Source organism: Oncorhynchus keta, chromosome 34 (assembly GCF_023373465.1).
Source record: "Oncorhynchus keta strain PuntledgeMale-10-30-2019 chromosome 34, Oket_V2, whole genome shotgun sequence".
NCBI classification, from domain to species: Eukaryota; Metazoa; Chordata; class Actinopteri; order Salmoniformes; family Salmonidae; genus Oncorhynchus; species Oncorhynchus keta.
In genome coordinates, this window is record NC_068454.1 from 59,834,900 (window position 1) to 59,848,578 (window position 13,679).

Below are 13,679 nucleotides of genomic sequence, written 5' to 3' on the forward strand. Positions count from 1 at the left end.
TTCCCTAAATGATACTCCCTCAGCGAACAGCTCTTCTTCATGCCACAGAAACAAGACAGTGACATCCGGTGGTACCTCCTAGAACAGCATGTCAGAGCCTATTATAGAATTTTCACCCGGTTTCCAATTGACATCAATGCATGACTAAGTGAATATTTGACTTAAATAGAAGTTTGCCCCATAGACTGTATTTTTATATAGAAAAAAACCCTGATCATTCTGAAAAAGCTTTATTGTAAAATTACGCTTGTTGTAAATCACAGTCAACACAGTACGGACAGTGGGTATGACAAGTAGACTGTACAACAATGCAGTAAGTACATTTTTCATAGCAATAATAAAAAAAAATGTTTAAATGAACAAATAGAATCCGCCTATGGCTGACATTATTCATGACAAATATCATTGCTGGACAGACAGTTAAAACTAATCCAAAACTCTAAATACAATGATAAACAATGTAAAAATAACATGGCTATTATTTGATTTTAGTCATTTAGTAGAGGCTCTTATCCAGAGCAATTAGGGTTAAGTGCCTTGCTCAAGGGCACATCGGCAGATTTTTTACTTAGTTGGCTCGTCGATTTGAACCAGCAACCTTTCGGTTAGTGGCCCAACGCTCTTAACCGCTAGGCTACCTCCCGCCCTAATAAAATCTATTCCATTTTAAAATGTACAGCATGATCTAATTTTCATTTAAAAAATCCATGACTTCTCACAGTAAATCATTAAAAGTTCAAATTAATACTTGCTTTACAATCTTAAAGCTCCAGGTTACTCACATTGACTGTAAGATGACTGACTGTAAGGTGAAAATTAATGGTTAAAAAGAGTGAATGAAAACCATTTTTGGTTTACTTTGGCTATTGCAATTCCAGTGTAGGCTACTTTAATTAAGCCTTGGTATGTTCAACCACACACTACACTTAGTGCTTCAGTTAGAGCTATTCTGTACATTAAAAATAATTGAGAGGACATAAGGCTGACAATGTTTTCAGTAAATATGAAGCACACAATTACTAAATTACCCCCAATAAGGTCATTTGTACATAAATATCCAGCATAAAATGTTGATATCTGAGTTTAGGTATTGAAAATAAAATCACGGTATCAAGTTTGCAACATTAGTACTATCGACATAGACGACTAGTAATTGTGTTACGGGACAGATCAGTTACGCTGGGGGATACTGAACGTCTCACACCACCAGGCTCTCCCGACTCACGGCTCCATTCTGAAAAGAAAAGAAAGAGAGTTGAAACCAACAGAATGAGTTGGCCTAGTACTGTACTATAAGCATTACTGTCAGTCTAGAGACAACAAGCATACATATGAGAAAAACCTGCTAAAACATACAACCACAATTCTGGCAAAACTAGGATCTGGATATATATTTTCTTCTGCTAAATATGATGATACATTTTTTTGTAACTAGCAATAAAGGGATACTTCAGGATTTTGGAGCCCTTTCTACTTCCCGAGAGTCAGAGGAACTCGCTGTAGCCTCTACGAATCCGAGAGTGGAACTCTTCTCTCATCTCTAACATATAGGCTCCCTTTTTGTGAACAGTCCCTTCACAAGTTTTCACTAGCATTAGCGTAATGCCTGGAATGCTATGGGGAACAGCATGCTAGCTTTTGCTTCAAGCAAGACGCAGAGACATAAAAAGGGCATCCACGAGTTCATCGGACGCTGGGGAAGTAGATAAAGGGCTTCATTGACAAAATCCTGAAGTATCCCTTTAACTATGTTGATGAAAATAGTTCTATGAAAGAAACGATCAATAAGGCATTATGGCAATGCAGTAAATAACGCTGTGGCCTTGAGTGGCACCCTGAATGCTCAACGCCCATATGCAGAACCCTGTGATGACTGACTGACCTTGCGTAGGTTGCTCTTCTTGGAGGACGTCAAGCTCTCGTCATCGCTAATGTAGGGAGGCGGGTGAGGGGCTGGGTAGTTGTCGTCGTAGCGACGGTCGGGGTAGTTGGAAGGCGGGGACATGGGAAGTGGAGGGGGTCCGCGGGGGGCCCTGCCTCGGTCCGAGCGTTCGCTGTCCAGGCGTTCGCGGCTCCTCGCCCTCTGCTGCTCGCCTAGACGCTTCTTCTCCATGGCTTCCCGCAGAAAGCTATCATCGTAGGCGTCCCGCCCACCACCACGGCCGCCACCGCGCTCCCGATCACGTTCAATGTCCATCAGGTCGTCACGGCTACGGCTGCGTCTCCCCTGGAGACCACTGACCGGGCTGCCTCCGCGGCGACGGTCTCCAGGGGAGGGCTCGCGCCGTCTGCGGTCGTCAAAGTCACGGCCGCGGTCGTAGCCACCGCGGCTGCTAAAGTCATCACCCGAGCTGAGGGGAGAAAAAAAAACACTGGGTAAACAACTGGGTCGAATCATTATCTTCCGCAGATTTGACCTTTGAGAAGTAGGGCTCATGCATTAGAAGGAGAAAGAGTGAGAGAGGCGCCAAATAAGAACCTCACCCTCTCCTTTCTCTGGCTCCTCCTTCGTCACGGCGGTGGGGAGGGTAGTCGTCGCGGGGATCCCGGGGGTCTCTGGGGTAGCGGTCTCGGCGGGCGATGTCATCAAGGTTGTCCATGGAGCGGGCACGCCCGTGGGCCCCCATGTGGGGGGAGGGCCCACCTCCTCGCCGCGGGTAGTCGTCACGCCCCCGCTGGCCGTGCGTGGACACGCTGCTGATGGTGCTCATGGCCTCGTCCTGGTCGTACACGGTGGCGAGGGGCGGGGCCTGGGAGCGGCCACCGCCACGGCCCCGTGGGTCATCGTGTAAGGAGCTCACCTCGCTCATCCCCCCATCCACTGAGATAGAGAGAGAGGGGGGGAGAGGATGGAGAAACGCACAAGACAGTGAGAGAGATAAAGTGCAAGTCAGAGTTAAAAAAGCCCTATCACATTAACATTACAACACATTAAAGTTGATGAAGCCAGTTGAAGGCTCCGTGTGAAATGAACAAACACTTCCCCCTTTCACTTGAACAACACCCACAAAACACAACATTGAACTGATCCTAGAACAGCACTCCTACTCTGAGGCTCTTTGTGATTACAGGCCCCGAACTCTGCAGTACAGTACAGTTGACATGGCTGTGTTTATGTGTAGGTGTAAGACTCACAGCGGTTGTAATTCCCAGCGGCGTCACCAGGTCGGGTGGGGTCCAGGTTGGCTAGCTGTCTCTCCATGTAGTAGATGGCCCGCGTTGCATTCCCATCTGGGTCCACCTGGATACGGTAGCCACTCCGAGCTGAGGAGGGAGTAAATCATGAGAGATTGTGACAAGCAGGGTTGGTCTCAATTCCATTTCAAGTAAACAAAAAAAGGTTGTTTGCTTCATAAACTAAAATTCCTTTGAAAAGCAATGTGGAAAATTTGAATGGGAATATCAGTTTAATTTGTGAATTGACTGAACGGAAATGGTAATGAGCCCAACCCCGGTGACAAGATGAAATATGCTGACATTTTTCAGCCCCCGAGATGATTCGGGAGCGGAGCTGTAGCTCTGGTTAGACTTTTGTATTATCACAAATAATCAAACAGACTGAGAATTTGTACTACGCATTTTAACCACTCACTTTGGTCTCCTGCGCCACTGTCCTGGTCATGCAGCAAAGGCACCTGGGAGCCATGTCCAACTACAAGCAGAAAACAAAAACAGAGATTATCAAAAGGTTCCTCACACCAGCATTGAAAACCACATTGCTGCGAAAATGTGCAATACTGGGATTAGCCCACAGAGGGAAAAAAAAGTTGCGCATCAAGTCCTTGCTTTTATCAAGCTAATTGTCATGTTAAAACTGGAGAGGGGCTGTAGTTACCCGAGCTGGCTCCGTCGTAGTCCCGTCCGTAGCCGTTGGGTTGTAGTGGGGGGCCGCCCATTCCCTGGGGTAAGGGCAGCATGGGTATGCCGGGCTGTTGCATGACCCCTCCGTAGGGTGGCTGGGCGTACATGCTGGGAGCGTAGAGCGTGGGGGCGTAGTTGCTGGGGATGCCTGACTTCACCGCCTTGCCTGCTTCGTACACTGAATTGAGAGGAGTGAGTTCACAGTGTTACGACACATTGACGTTGTAGTTAGGTGGCATACTGTAAATACATATTCCGGAGGACTTACTTCATTTGCCAGTTGGTTGTGCGTGAGCAAAACCTTAAGTCTTTCTATGAATTGTATTTTATTTATTTTGATTTAACCTTTATTTAACTAGGCAAGTTAGTTAAGAACAAATTGCTATTTACAATGGTGTCCTACCTCGGCCAAACCCTAACCCGGACGACACTGGGTCAATTGTGCGCCACTCTATGGGACTCCCAATCATGGCTGGTTGTGATACTGCCTAGAATCGAACCAGGGTCTGTAGTGACTCCTCTAGCACTGAGATGCAGTGCCTTAGACCATTGAGCCACTCGGGAGCCCCAAGAAGATAAGGGTAGCAGCACATAGTGTATAAATAATATGTACATGAGAATGGCAAATGAAAGGTAAACAGTGCCAGGGTCACAAATTCACAGCGTGAAACTAAATGAGAAAAGGGAGTTTGGTTGAATGGAATGGACATACTAAAATGAAAGTGGCATCGAAGCAGGATGCTCTGTGCCAAGTGTGGAAAAGGGACAAGTAGGGGTGGAGGGTGGTACTTACGTGCCCGAGGGCAGCAGCATTTCTCTGGGCAGCAGGGGCAGCGGATGTAGCAGCAGCAGGTGTGGGGGCAGCACTGGCACCAACAGATTGCTATGAGGAGCAACAGCAGCAGGAAGCCAAACACTACCAGTACTACCAACAACCAGTCTGTATACAGAGAAAGAGTAGAGGGGGAAGAGAGAAAGAGTAGGGGGGATTATAATTATGCATGTATAGGCAAGCTAATGTGTGTGCCATTCAGTCAAAATGAAACATCTCCTCTGCGTTCTCTGGGTGACTATCAGCGTGGTTGAATATTAACGTTTCTGTATTTACATAGCGCTTGTTCATGCAGTTCTAGGTTTCCTGTGGCTCTGTTTAAACCAGAGAAGTAGAGGACTTCCATTGTTCAAAAAGCCAACTTGACAAAGCTAACTTCTTCAAAAATGTGGACAAGAAAGTGACAATTTACTAGTCTATCAAGAACACTGGAGAACAGAGCCCTAGTATCGAAAAATAAACATTTGTATTAGAACCTGTAGCTTGGCTAGTCCAATGGTCGGTCTAGTATGCAAGGCTACAGTATGAGTAGTATGAAAAGTCACAAGGACAAGCAGTAAACAATGGAGCATCTACACGAGAGGTTCATTTCAGACATCAGAGAAACCAGATAACACAGGTTTCGGTTTTCATTTTTTTCAAACAATGGGTTCAGTGAGTCATTCTGTCAGATGAGGGAGCTAGCTGCAAGGGAAAGAAACACAATACATGCCAATATACTGAAAGATATATTCAACCACACATTTCCTATAAATGTCATAGGCTGCAGTCTGACTGAAGAGTTCTTTTGCGGTTTGAGTCAACACAAACCAGACCAGAGCTATGTGCTGAGTGGCCCCATATTACAACAATGTCACAGCTTTTAGGGCTATCGTGATGTTCTGCTGAGAGTTTTGTGGTCTCGACCATGAAGGAGAGAAAAAAATGTTACAGTTGAATATAACTTTTTAACCAATGCAACCAACTAATTTTATATTTCAAGGGTTAATTATCCATTGTTTAAGTTGTTGTGAGGGGACTTCCCTAAAAAAAAATTTTTTAAAGAGGTGTTTTTTGGTAGCTTTTTAGCTGTCTGTCAGTGCACATTTTGAGATGTTAAGCAATGTGGTTCCTCATTCTAAAGTTAGACCTTGAAGGTGCTGTAATGTTTAAAAATAGACAACAAAGGCTTGATTCAGTACAGACAAAATCGTTGCACGAACTACCTTGATAAAAACACCAACAAGCTTGTAAAAGTCAACCAGGCTTGATCAATCAAACCAGCAAAACCGTAGTTTTGTCGGCCTTTCTCAAGGGAGGCTGCTTCTTTGACTCTATATTTTCTAACCACATGTCATCTCATTCAAAGCTGTGAGGTATTTGCAAGAGGGTTCAGGCCAAATGTTATTCTCCTGAAACTGAACCTAAACAGTGACCTAGTTTACTAAAAAACAGGGCTCTTAGGCTAGGGTTGAGCTCTACTGGTTTTAAGGGGCAAACTGGAAAGTACCTTCCATAACCAGTAAGTCAATCTCAGGCAGGAGATCAGTGGTATTTGACTTTCTCTCTGTGAAAGAAAGAAAGCCACAATTATTTTAAAAAGCCCCAACTATCTTTCTAATAAATGACTACACTTTTGCCCTCTTGAGTCTCCCTCACAACAACTTGTCCTTCTTGGAAGTCCCTGCTAAGTGGTTCATGATTCATGAATCACTTCAAAATAGAAGTCATGGATCCTTCCGGAGAAACTTCACTGAGCCTTGATGGGTGCCGTCTCATTTATACAGAATCCGGAGTCAAATAGCAAATTTGGAAATTGTGGAACTGCCTGAAAATTGGATTTGGCTTTTCAAGATCTTTTACATTTGATTGCTACTGCTATTAGATTTTGTGTTGCTCCACATGGTGTCCAGCTAACTCAACAAATAAACCCAAGAGAACTAAGGGGAAACTAGCACAGAGAAAACGAGTGATTGTTCCTCATAGGACAGCAGTTCTGTGAGGAGAGGTAGTATAGGACTTGGTGGAAATGGAGGGGGGGGTGGTGGTGGACAGGTGGAAGATGACAGCAGGTCAGGGGAGCTCTAAAAAGGGTCTGTGAGGATAGGAGCCACTCACCCAGCACTATGAGCTCAGTGTAGTCCTCGCTGTTCCCTGTCAGGTCCTGAGAAGACACCACAGAGCACACGTACACGCCGCTGTCTCCCCACGCCGTCTGGGCAAGGTTCAGGTCTGCGTCTAAAGAGATAAGTAGGGTGGGTTTGAGGAGGGGACACTGGCAACAGACAAGACTCACTCTGATATAGGAGCCTTGTAATGGAAGTAACACGCAGACAGAGAGAGACAGGCATACATACGCGCACACACCGGTGCGCTTGCCCCCCTCACACACATCACATTTGAAATCACAAAAAGTCAAACTCACTGTTCAAGATGCTGACTTTTCGCCCCTGGTACTCCTCGCCCAGAGTGACAGCACTGCCCTGCTTGGAGGCCACGATGCGCACTGTCCGCATGTTGTCGGCACACTCAATGTTGGCGTTGTAGTTAGGGTTGTTCTGGGACAGGATGTTGTCAGCGCTGCTGGGGTTCAGGGCTGCCTGGATGGGGTCCCTGCAGTAGGACTTGTACCTCCAAGTGATGACGGGCGGCTGCGTGGAAGACGTCTGGAAGTTGCAGGTGAGCGTGACCGGCTGGAACAGGATGACCACGTACCTCTTGACAGGACACTGGACAGAGATGGCCATAGTGGAGCCTGGAGAGAGAATAGGAGTGTTTAAAGAGGATAGTTTATCTCAATGCATGCAGGTAGAGATAGATATCTTCACCACCCATAACAGTGTGCAAGAAAGTGTTTGTTGTTAACTGAAGGCAGTGTACTTTTCTCGTGAGTACATTATTTGCTCAATTTTCTAATTTGTAATTCAGCAGCTCTGTGAGAGTGAAGGTACTCTGGGTGTAGCAGGAAGCTGACCAGTCTGCAAGTGACAGTCACAACGATATGTCATAACTAAAGACTGGTATCATAGAGAATAGATGCAATGAGTCACCAAGACCTTAAGCTGTGCATGTTCCATCAACAAAACTCTACATTTGAGTAATAGCCTAGCCCTAAATGCTGTAATAGTTCAGCTTTGACTGAATTATACATTTCATAGGGGGTAAAATGGTATCAAATGTATAAGGCAGACATTGGCATTTGGCATGAACATATTAGATGTTACTTGGCTCCATCAGAAACTTCAACTTGCTAAGATTGCTTCACCGCTCTTCAATTGTCAAAAAGGTAGCATCAATGTGGAATTCCTGCTAGATAGACTAATCTGTTGAACTACAGTTTCATATCATATTTGGAGTAGGGAGGTAGTCTGACTAGTATCGTTGATGTGATATTATCAAAATCACACCCCTTCACCTTATTCCAGGCCATGTGTGTGCACAAAACAATGTCAGGAGTCAAACATATTATATGATGAATACTTAATCTGAAAGTAAAGAAAAGGCTTTGACTGTGATTCAGGCATTAAAATGAAAGTGTCTAGTAAACCTTAGTTTACTGTATTCTGACATGTAAATATAGATTGTTGTCCACCACTGGAGAACTGGATATCTGTGAACTAATGAATCACAAATCCACTAATGATTATCTGAAAATAGGAAAAACACTCAATATTACTTATACGGTGGTGATGTAACAAAGCCTACACAAAACTGTAAAAAAAATACATAAACATAGTATTTCGGGCACGTGATGATGCCAACGGATACATAGCATTTATACATGTTCAAATTAATACAGATTATCCATTTGGTGATCAACACCTGACAAAACAACGAACTCCAGAGATCCAGGTCACCTCTAACGATGAAAAATAAAAAATACAATTGAGCACAATGCTACTTTTCCTTACGAATTCGACATCAAAAATAAGTTAATATAAACGGTTTAAAAGAAGCCGTTTATTAAGAAATACACACATCAGTAACTAACATATTGATTAAATTGCGCCCTGACCCTCCCTTCTCGAAAAACATTGCATTTCCTCTCCCTACCTGTTGCCATAAGGACGGTCACGACGAAAATCAGGAACATCTTTCGATCCGAAGTGAGTATATTTGTGAGAAGCCTCAATTTAAAAACCTTAATGTAAAAACCATGTATAGTAATTAATTCAAGGCCTGCATAAATGCCATTAGAAACCTTGTAGAACCCCAAGCATGTATTGTGTTTTTCTTAACTAGGTAGGCCTTCCGACATTTTCTCTCACGGCGTAGGTATGCGAGTAGGAGGCGGACCAGACAGGTGAGATTGCCAAGCCTCTGGCACAATGGGGGGGAGGGGGACTTTTGATGCGAATCCTAGGGCTGGCCATTGGAAACGAATATTAGTTTCCAATGGCCAGCCCTAGGATTTGAATGTGAAATATGTTGGAATAAAAAATTAAAAAGGTTTTATTACAGTTTATTTAGTTTATCGCTCTCTGCATTGATAATCTACATTTGAACGTGACCTGGGATACACCCATTCCACCTCAAACTACCGGTAGCGATAGTTGGTATGGCCTAGCTCGAAACTAGTTTTTTTTGTTTTGCCTGTATGCTCAGCAGCAGCAATGTGGTGATCTCAAGCTCATTGCCTAGTCAAACACTGTTTTATGATGATGGTTTGTTTATGCGTGAAATGCCAGTATTGCCAGGGCTTTCAATTGTGGGTTTCAATTTCTGTTTGAGTTGTGGACTTCAACTGTTTCATTTTCTTTGAAGAAAATTCGTTTTACACACAGTTTTCACTCTGAATATCCTTAGCGGTGGTATCCTACACGTTTCACATTTGTTTTGATACCGAGGTAAAGACAGTTTCAGGTTGGATATTCAATAATCGCGCTTTCAAACCACTTGAGCCACACTCCAGATAAGTGTCATGATGTTGGAAAAATTGCACACACAACATTGCAGAGGTCTTATTTTCACAATTTGGACATTATTAACTTGCCTTGCAAAGCTAATAAACATGTGGAAATGTGAGCACCATTTTGTATTCCAAGTTGAATTGTGTTGGTCATGTGACTCAAACGAGGTTCAGAATGTACACTCAGTGGGCCTACACATTGCACACCCTTTAGTTTGTCTATTTTCATCTCACACGGTTTTACATTAATTTTTCAAACTTATTATTTCAACAGCTCCTTGGTCATGTGACCTACTGGACTCAAACAAGGTGCAGAATGTCTATTGGCTACCCTTCTATATTGCACACCCTTTAGTTTGTCCATTTTCATCTCAAGATTTTACATGAATTTAAACATTCACATTTCAATAGTCCTTGGTCATGTGACCTGACTTTAAACACAATTCAGAATGTACAGTCGTGGCCAAAAGTTTTGAGAATGACACATACATTTTTTCAAGTTTGCTGCAGTCTTTAGATATTTTTGTCAGATGTTACTATGGAATGCTGAAGTATAATTACAAACATTCCATAAGTGTCAAAGGCTTTTATTAACAATAACATGAAGTTGATTCCAAGAGTCAATGTTTGCAGTGTTGCAGAGGTATTGGAGAAGGGTCAATCTGCCCTGGCATGCTGTCAATTAACTTCTGGGCCACATCCTGACTGATGGCAGCCCATTCTTGCTAAATCAGTGCTTGGAGTTTGTCAGAATTTGTAGGTTGTTTGTCCACCTGCCTCTTGAGGATTGACCACAAGTTCTCAATGGGATTAAGATCTGTGGAGTTTCCTGGCCATGGACCCAAAATATGGATGTTTTGTTCCCTGAGCTACTTAGTTTTGCCTTATGGCAAGTTACTCATGCTGGAAAAGGCATTGTGCGTCACCAAACTGCGCCTGGATTGTTGGGAGAAGTTGCTCTCGGAGGATGTGTTGGTACCATTCTCCATTCATGGCTGTGTTCTTAGGCAACATTTTGAGTGAGCCCACTCCCTTAGCTGAGAAGCAACCCCACACATAAATGGTCTCCGGATGCTTTACCGTTGGCATGACACAGGACTGATGGTAGCGCTCACCTTGTTTTCTCTGGACAAGCTTTTTTCCGGATGCCCCAAACAATCGGAAAGGGGATTGAGAAAATGACTTTACCCCAGTCCTCAGCAGTCCAATCCCTGTACCTTTTGCATAATATCAGTCTGTCCCTGATGTTTTTCCTGGAGAGAAGTGGCTTCTTTGCTGCCCTTCTTGACACCACGCCATCCTCAAAGTCTTCACCTCACTGTGCGTGCAAATGCACTCACACCTGGCTGCTGCCATTCCTGAGCAAGCTCTGTACTGCTGGTGCACCAATCCTGCAGCTGAATCAACTTTAGGAGATGGTCCTGGCTCTTGCTGGACTTTCCTGAAGCCTTCTTCACAACAATTGAACCGCTCTCCTTGAAGTTCTTGATGATCCGATAAATGGTTGATTTAGGTGCTATCTTACTGGCAGCAATATCCTTGCCTGTGAAGCCCTTTTTGTGCAAAGCAATGATTACTGAAAGTGTTTCCTTGCAGGTAACCATGATTGACAGAGGAAGAACAATGATTCCAAGCACCATCCTCCTTTTGAAGCTTCCAGTCTGTTATTCGAACTCAATCAGCATGACAGAGTGATCTCCAGCCTTGTCTTCCTCAACACTCACACCTGTGTTAACGAGAGAATCACTGACAGCTGGTCCTTTTGTGGCAGGGCTGAAATGCAGTGAAAATGTTTTTGGGGGATTCTGTCCATTTGCATGGCAAAGAGGGACTTTGCAATTAATTGCAATTCATCTGATCACTCTTCATAACATTCTGGAGTATATGCAATTGCCATCAAACAAACAGGCATCAGACTTCGTGAAAATTAATATTTGTGTCATTCTCAACTTTTGGCCACGACTGTACACTCAGTGGGCCTGCACATGCTTTAGTTTGTCCATCTTCATTTCATGAAATTTTACATTAATTTTCAATGTTTTTCCATGATACTAATTTCAATAGCTCCTTGGTCATGTGACCTACTGACCTTAAACAAGATTCAGAATGTCCACTAACTATCCTTTTATATTGCACACCCTCTAGCTTGTCCAATTTCATCATGTTCTACTTTTTAAAAACATTAATTAGCCTGCTCTGCCCTTCTGAAGGACAGTGTCACTCATACACCTATTCACTTGGGCCTTCTCCCTGGGGCCTTCCTGATCTCCAGGCAGGCCCCCAGTGACCTCTGACTCCTGGCCTCTAGACCTACACTCCCTGCCCGCTCACCTGCCTGCCCTCTCCCTGCACCTGAGTGTACAGCTTACTCCCTGAAACTACAGACCTCCAGGCCTCCACACCTACTCTCCCTACCCGGTCAACACCCCTCTCCCTTGGCCTTAGAGTATAGCTTACTCCCTGGAATTACTAAAATGTCTATAGTCCCGCTGTCAGGAACCACATGCACCTGGTGACCTGAAACAAGCTCTGTGCACCTGGTAACCTGAAACAAGCTCTGTGCACCTGGTGACCCGCCCGCTTTTATCCGCTCAGAGACAAAGTCCCCAACCCAACCTCCACAGCCTGAGTGCTGCCCCCAGGCCCTGAATCTGGCCGCCCCTGCTCGGACTCTGAGTGCCCCCTGCCTTGGGGGAGGCCTCCTCGTGCACCTGGTGACCATTTGACTTCCACAGCGAGTCCTAACCTGACTCACAGTCCCATCAGAGGATGGGCCTGGGCGGATGGACGACCACAACCTAGCCCCCTACCTATCCAGAGCCAAATGTCTTATGCCTTCGACCCACCTGCCTGAGTCTTTCTGCGTTCACCTGGTAACCCGTAAGTAAAGGAGGAAACGCGATGCCCTTCACAAAGAAAAGAGTACTCTCCCCAGGGCTCCAGCCAGCCTCTCCGGGATCGGTCGCGTTACTGCACTGGATGTCTTGCTATTTAAATAATTTAAAATAGTACAAGATGTAAATCAACAACAACAAAAAGTGTGTGCAATGTGTGTCTATGCCATTCGGTTAGCTACAACCAGTTTTAGGAGTAATGGTTAAAGAGCTATTGAAATTTGATAAATTAGATTTGTCACTATGTTGACGGCCCCTAACTGCAGTTTGTGAATGTAAGGAAAACTACAGACAAATATCTGTTGAATATCCAACCTGAATCTGGCTTTACCTCGGTTGTTTTGATTGGGATTCCTCAATCCCCTTCATACAGATGCTTACCCATGAAGTACATTTTTAGTTTAGCTGGTTCGGCTTTTTCACATCACTATCAGATATGAAAGATAAGAGGTCCCTTTCAATGCAATGAACATAATAATAATGTCATCCAGATGCATAACATAGGAGACAATTATTCTGGTTTCACACTGTTTTCTCAGTAGGCCTGGCTACATAGAAGGTGACAAAATATTGGCAGTCCGTTAATTTTGTTTTACTTTTGTCAGATTTGATTCAATAGTAAATCAATTCACAACCTTCCACAGAAGGTAGAATACTGTAATATAGGACACATAGTTGGGGTTAGAAAGCAGACACTTCAACAAATGAATGTCAGTATACATGTATGTCTCAGGGTGTAAAGCAACAGGTTATTTTGGATCTGGGTTGAGCATGCAGTGTGAAGCAGAGACCGAACACAAAGGACAGCTTTGATAGATTTATTGTGGAAGACGGAATTCACCTGGGTGAAAATGGCTCCCGGCTGTTGTCATCAAACATTGGGAACGTTGTTGGTCAACTAAATAGACATGAGGACAATATTAGCATTACATGTAAGTCAGTTTTTACCATCTCCTCATTGGTCACTGTGAGAGTTCCACATGTTGTCTGAAAGTGGTGACATGCCAAATGGTGCTAACTGGAGAAATGTCATTGCTATTCCTGCTGTTTTCCTAATAGGTATAATCCAATCTTTGAGTATCCTGTTCTGAGATCTCAAAGTATAGAATCCATATGATTTTAAATGCAGAAAAGGTTTGACATTTTTACATGTCAATATTTGTAGTTTATTACCTCAAATGGATGATGTCAAGATCTGGGCCTC

At 44.0% G+C, this 13,679-nt stretch overlaps 2 protein-coding genes across 3 annotated transcripts in view; one reads left to right on the top strand and one right to left on the bottom strand.

Annotated features, from left to right (window-relative positions):
* Nucleotides 1-214: 214 nt before the first annotated feature.
* Nucleotides 215-8,963, bottom strand: LOC118367390 (lipolysis-stimulated lipoprotein receptor-like). 2 transcript variants are annotated; one of them, XM_035750804.2, is made up of 11 exons: nt 8,726-8,963; nt 7,098-7,427; nt 6,791-6,910; nt 6,183-6,239; nt 4,655-4,801; nt 3,836-4,039; nt 3,593-3,652; nt 3,136-3,264; nt 2,485-2,821; nt 1,883-2,351; nt 215-1,234 (listed from the first exon to the last, which is right to left on the bottom strand). In XM_035750804.2, exons 1-11 carry the CDS (start codon nt 8,763-8,765, stop codon nt 1,199-1,201), a joined length of 1,929 nt encoding a protein of 642 aa, XP_035606697.1. In that variant the 5' UTR covers nt 8,766-8,963; the 3' UTR covers nt 215-1,198. The 2 variants fall into 2 exon arrangements, with proteins under 2 accessions (XP_035606697.1, XP_035606698.1); XM_035750805.2 differs by lacking the exon at nt 6,183-6,239.
* Nucleotides 8,868-13,679, top strand: part of LOC118367392 (serine/arginine repetitive matrix protein 1-like) — a 44,912-nt gene continuing 40,100 nt past the window's right edge. The window contains exon 1 of the mRNA XM_052494194.1: nt 8,868-8,975. Coding sequence (XP_052350154.1) covers nt 8,950-8,975 — 26 coding nt within the window. The 5' untranslated portion in view covers nt 8,868-8,949. The remainder of the gene's footprint in view (nt 8,976-13,679) is intronic.

What these genes read in the sequence shown, in the direction of transcription:
- LOC118367390 (XM_035750804.2), bottom strand. Translation starts at nt 8,765, where the DNA reads ATGTTCCTGATTTTCGTCGTGACCGTCCTTATGGCAACAG. An exon ending in AAAAGTCAGCATCTTGAACA is followed by an intron (nt 6,911 to 7,097) that starts GTGAGTTTGACT and finishes TTATCTCTTTAG; the next exon opens with ACGCAGACCTGAACCTTGCC. An exon ending in AGAAGAGCAACCTACGCAAG is followed by an intron (nt 1,235 to 1,882) that starts GTCAGTCAGTCA and finishes TTTTCTTTTCAG; the next exon opens with AATGGAGCCGTGAGTCGGGA.